Below are 6,251 nucleotides of genomic sequence, written 5' to 3' on the forward strand. Positions count from 1 at the left end.
GTAATAATAATAATAATGATTATAAATAATAAATAGTAAATAATAATGTACAATCGTATGTTTGAGCTTGTATAGGACAATACAATGTGAGCTTGCATGGGTCAATCGTTGGAAATGTTGTAGCACTGCGGTAAATATTAGTGCTATTTATATAACACATGGTGTATCAATTTTGGTCATAACATGTTACGAGTAAAACTGATATTACGAAATTGGTAAAAAAACGTTTCTGGTGACATTGCCGATAATGACAAAATCAGTAATGAGATGGCAGATGAATATATGTGCACATGACGATGATGTCTAATATGTATCATTTATGAAGTAAATACAAATTAGATGATATAAAATCACCAGCTCATGCAATGCACGCGTATTACTTATACATTTGGTTATTACATGGGATATTATTGAAAATGGCTTCCCTCGCAGATATCGTCCGGTGGCCTCTCCGGCGTTCTCTCGAATTCCGACAGCGACGTTGGTGAAGACAAGCGAAAGAAAGAGAGAAGAAGCGACTCGGTCTCCTCCTCCTCCTCCGCATCGACCCACCTCTCGAAAAAGCGGCGCAAAAAGGAGAAGCATCGGAGGCAGGCAGCGGAAACCCAGCCTGCGAGCGGCCACCGCAAAAGCAAGAAGCGACGGAGGAAGCCCAGCGCGGCGACCGTCTCCACGGCGACGCGATCCAAACGGAAGCGGCAGCGGCGGCCGGAGAGCAGCGACGACGAGACGCCGAGGTTGTCGAAGCGGCGTGCGAGACTCGGCAGCGACTCGGGCGAGATGCTGACGTCGGGATCCGAGGCGGAGGAGGCTGAGGCAGGCAGCGAGACAAGCTCCTCCTCCTCCTCCTCTGCGGGGCGCCGACTGCAGAGTCGGTCCTCGTCGTCGAAGGGGAAGAGGGGGAGGCCCCGCCGCCGCGCAGCCATCGCCTCCTCCTCCGGGGAGAAGCCGGGAAGGAAGCGGCGCAGGAGCGAGGCGCCGTCCGACGGGGAGGTGGTCTCGTCGGAGACGGCGGATTCCTCTGCTGGGTCGGAGCGAGGTCGCTCGCGCGCGAAGGGAGAAGAGAGCATCTCCTCCGCCTCCTCCATCAGCGTCGGTCGATCCCGTCCCGATAGGTTCCCCCCGGGTCGCGTTTCGCGTCAGAGACCGCAGCCGGCACCTCACGAGGACTCCCATCACCAGACAGCGAAGGTGTGGGAGAAGCTGGGTGCAGAGGAGATCTCCGAAGGTGAGATTAGCGCTTCGTCCGCCTCTTCAGAGAGCAGCCGCGAGGCACAGCAACGCGGGAAATCCCGTAAGAATAGGTCGAAGCTGTCTGCGGTCGAGCACGACACAACTAGCGCGCGAGGAGACAGGCACACGGCCTCCAAGAAGAACGTCGAAGACAAAGCATCGCCTATATCTTCGGCTAGTAGTGATCAGGAATCGCGAGCAAAGTTACCCGCTCCCGATCGCATAGAAGATATGGCCTCGCCGGTCTCGTCCGATGACGCATTGGGTGAGCACAGAGATGAGGGAGTGACGACCATCACGTCCAGTCACACCCTGCAGACTACACAAGCAACGAATGCGATGAGTGTCGTGAGGCGTCAGCGCACCCCGTCCGACGAGGGTGAGATTGTGGACGAAGACGACGACGACAGCGAAGATCTTGCTGACCAAGCCTCGCCGATATCTTCGGAAGGCATGGACGAGTTTGCTGATGAGCAAAGCACACCTGCAGATCTACCTGTTCCTTTGCCAGCAAGTCTAACCAGACAAGCGCAGATAGAGAGGCAGATATCAGAGACGTTATCGTACGTTAAGCAGCAGTATCCAGTAGAAGACACAAGTAGACCAACGATGACAGAGAAACAGACGCACGTACGAGAGACGAGACGTCCGCCATTACTGGAACACGGAGGTTTGAATCCACGGCAACCGATATTGACTTCGTATGAAGAAGTCAAGTTACCCGACTCGACAGTGGAACCTGCGAGAGAATCCCCGGACGAGAAAGAAGCGTACCATGCTAGGGTCAAACAGTCTAGGACCCCGAGCGAAGAGGGAGAGATATCCGACGAAGACATCAGTGCCGAGGCATCTCCCATCTCCTCCGGTGGTCTGGATGACCAGGACGCGGTAACGGAGGAGATTCATGCAGTTGCCGATCAGAGTAAAAGTTTAATGACTGCATCCGTCGCCGACACAGCGCCCCCTGGTGTGACCGGCACGGCGGACGACGCTGCGTCGCCTATATCTTCGGACAGCTCGCTTGATGGATTTGAGACAGTAGGAGATGAAGCTGGTCCTCCGGGTGACACGAGGACCGTGCCGAGAGAAGCTGCGGATGCGTACGTGGGAGCGTCGATTGCGGACGATGCTTCACCAGTGTCGTCCGTCAGCATGGAGGAGTTGGAAGACGAAAAAGAAGCAGAGAGTGCGACGATTGAGTATGACACTAGTCATAGAGAGAAGCAGCCAGTTGGGACGACTCTAGAAATGGGGTTGAGAAGTGTGGCAACCAGTCAGCAGTTGGAGCAGAGAGGTGGGTCCAGCCCAGCGTCGGGGCAGAAGGTTTTGACAAGTATCAGTGGGCATGTGGATGTGGAAGTACACAAACCTGATGCGAGAACCCAGCAGAAAGCAATGGAGAGTAAGTTTTATTGCATTACGCAATTTTTAGCAGATTGATTTGTTGTTTTGATTCATTCCTGTCAGCTACAACACAGGTCACCCAATGTAAATCAATACGATCACGACAATACAGCTAATCATTATCTTCGCAACGTTTCAGCGAGTGACCTTGAGGCTATCTCATCCGACAGTGACTCCATGGAGGTAGCCGAGGCGAGTGAGGAGAAGGAAGGGAAAGCATGCAATGAGGGCGAGGTGACGATGGAGACTGCCTCCGTTATCTCATCCGTGGAGTCGCGGGATGGGGCAGACGACGTGATCAGGTGCGGTGATGGTGTGATCCAGTGCATATCCACATTGCATGATTCCACCTGTTCCTCGTTACCCATGTACAGCCTTACTAAATCTCTATATACTAAGATACGAGGCGTAACCTGTTGCCTGCATGCAGCCCTTCTACATGCACGCACGCACACACACACAGACACAGGACCACACTAAACCAACGCGAACACACACACGACACACACAGCAGCACAATCTCAAGCCACACAACACAGACCACACCACACAACACACACACACACCGCACACACAAGAGGGGGCACACGTGTCAAGATGGCACCCCAGGGAGAAGGTATCCGTCGCACACACACAGCACACACACAGCACCATATAGCGGGCGGTAGAAATTAACTTTTGGAGCAAGCGATCCAACAGGATCTCCCTACCGCATCAAAAGAGGGAGTCCGTAGCAGAATTGAAGGCAGTCTGCAGTATAACAAGTAGCTACGCAACGATATTAACAAAAAGGACATTTGCGGCGTGACGTCTGCAAATTTTGCTTGGGTCATATTTGCTAAAAAAACATGGTAATAGTCGCGGCGGAGAATGCGGCGTGCCGTGGTGCTCTTGAAGACGAAACTAGTTGAGTATATAAGCCGGAGAATTTCACAGTCCAGGCACGTACTTGTACCTGCCATATTGTCAAGGTATCAGGGAGATTTGACTGCCGAACTCGACGTTTTAATTCAGAACAACCTGTATATATATTATATTACTATAGTATAATATGTGTGTGTTGTGTGTGTGTGTGTGTTCTTTTTTATCTATCATACAGACTTACTTCATCTATACACAACTTGGGATATGTACGATGTTAGATTGTATCGTAAGTTTCAATATCGGTTAGTCTTGTGAATTATGTAACACTGACACTACTACAGCAAGTAATATGCAAGCAGCAGACTAAATGAAGCTAAATATGTACGTCTATTGCTTCTACTTTGCACAGCTCACCAGATGAAGGGGAAATCCAAGACTCCCCTCCTGCGTCTAGGCAGAGACGAGAGAGGAGACGGCCTCGAAAGTGGAGTCCTTCAGATGTGGGAAGCCACGATGATCTATCTACGCAGCAAACAGGCTCTACATGCAAGCCGGACGCGCATCAAATATCTGCACAGTCACCCAATGCAGAATCAAGGTATTCTCCACTGAATGATCTACAATTTACATTCCCTAGCGAATTAAGGTATTTATACAAGATTGTATTACGATGTAATTAATGTTTTTCGTCATATGTGTAATTACAGCATTGATTTACTTTTTCCCCCTTTAGTAATTGAGGAAGTTGATTCAACAGTTCAAAAAGGTCCCACGGGTTCGTGAGCAGCCTCTATGCAGAAGACGCACAGAGGTGGGTGGCCGCAAGGGTCAGGAAAGGTAGGACTAGTTTGTGTCGGGAGCTGTAAGATCTGTGCATTCTAAGTCTTAGATGTTTTATAAGTTCTAAGTTTCTAGTTTAAAGTTAAGGTAAAGTTCAAGTACAAGTTCAAGTGAAAGTAAAGTTCAAGTTCAAGTGATAAGTTTTAGAAGTTCTAAGTTTTACAGTGGAGAAGATACCGTAGTGCTTAGTATTCTAGTAGTAATCCGTATTGTAAACGGTGGTGCCGGGTAAACATTGTCATTGTTCATGTTTGCAGTGTGGAGGACTCGGCAGTGCCGGAGCGTAGAGCTCGCCGACGCGTCAGCATGCCGGCATATCTCCAGGAACACTACGTTGGTTCGCTCACGAAGAAACCCAGACAGTGACGCGATTCATCTTCACCAGACGTTGACCTTGACGTGATAGGTACAGTGTCTCCTAAGGCTATGTAGCGAGACTCGTGTTCTCAAACGTTTTAGTGGGAGGATTTCGCATGATAGTGATCAGATGTCCCGGTTTATAGCGAGATTTTTGTACATCAGAGCCGTGTACGCACACGTACATCGATGTAAATAATTTGTACAGCGTTCACGTATTATGAAAATGTTAGCTATGAAGTTGTGCTAGTTTGCATAATTTTGACTGCAAATGTATGCAAACTAATCATATTTAAATCTAAAATCCAGAACAAAACTAAAAATATGGATCAGCAATTCAAATTTGTAGACAATAGTTATAAAAGTGTTATTAGGGATAATTTAGCAATGGTATATAATAAAATAGAACGAAAATAGACTGTTAATTGAATAAATTATTTTTTGTAAAAGTAATTAATAATAAATAATAAATAACGAATTTATGATTTATTCAGTAGAATATTATTCGAAGAGTAATGTCGCTAGGTATATCACATTCACACTCACATTGTGTAGTTTTTCAATTCATATCTTGCCAGCAATCAAAATATATAAAACGACTAGATGTTAACTTTTTCATTCAATTTGTACAGCAAGACGTGTATAATAGAAGTTGGTTTCTACTTGCTTATACGTTAAAATAGAAATATCAAACAGAAAGAAATACAAAAAAATACAAATGGTTAAAATGCCATTTGCTAAGTCCTAAATGACAGTTGCTAAAATGCTAGTTATCATTAATGGAATGCATAATAATAATAATAGTACGATTAGATTAGATTATTGATGCTCTCGCATCCTTCCTCCAGGTCAGCCGCAGACAGTCGACCAGGAAGCTGCGGGGCTTCAGTACGAGGTCAGCGCGGACGACCTTCAATGTGAGGCCGGCGAGGAGGTCGTAGGTTACGAGACGACGACCTTTGACCCCGGCTCAGGCCGCGACGGCTCGCCCGATGCGAGCTCGTCGCACAATCCCAACCCCCACGCGTCCGCCGTCGCCAGCAAAGATGGCCGCCGGTCGGCGAGTGATGCGGAGGACGACCAGGGGGCGCCGGCGCGGCTCGTGTCGGCCAGCGATGCGGAGCGGCGCGCGACGACGGGTAGTGGCGAGGACACGGACGCGATGGTGGAGCGAGAGATCGAGAAGGGTCTGCAGGGGGCGCCACCGAAGTCGCCGACCGACGAGATCGGGCAGAAGATTCAACAGCAGATGGCGCTGGAGGCGTGGCGCACGCCAACGAAGAAGGTCGGCGGCGGTGTTCCCGGGAACCCGTACTCCGTCGGCATATCTCCGATCGCCGAGCGATTGGCTGCTGCTGTGCCGCGGCGGAGGAGGAGGGAGGCGGCGGACAGCTCCGAGAAGAGAGAAGCTAAGCCGAGAGCGTATCGATCACCAACGCCGTACAGCGAGATATCCGACCAGGACCAGTTCTCAGAGGTAAGGATACGATTGCAAAGCGGGAAATGCTGGGAATGAGATAATGGAAACATTGTATAATAATAATAATAATAAT

At 49.1% G+C, this 6,251-nt stretch overlaps 1 protein-coding gene across 1 annotated transcript in view; it reads left to right on the forward strand.

Moving 5' to 3' along the window:
* LOC106814056 (biorientation of chromosomes in cell division protein 1-like 1) overlaps positions 1-6,214 on the forward strand; it is a 13,001-nt gene extending 6,787 nt beyond the window's left edge. The window contains exon 12 of the mRNA XM_014818325.1: positions 5,547-6,214. Within this exon, the coding sequence (XP_014673811.1) occupies positions 5,547-6,214 (668 nt within the window). The remainder of the gene's footprint in view (positions 1-5,546) is intronic.
* The last annotated feature ends 37 nt before the right edge of the window (positions 6,215-6,251 follow it).

The sequence above is a fragment of the Priapulus caudatus genome, unplaced genomic scaffold (genome assembly GCF_000485595.1).
Source record: "Priapulus caudatus unplaced genomic scaffold, Priapulus_caudatus-5.0.1 Scaffold865, whole genome shotgun sequence".
Lineage (NCBI taxonomy): Eukaryota > Metazoa > Priapulida > Priapulimorpha > Priapulimorphida > Priapulidae > Priapulus > Priapulus caudatus.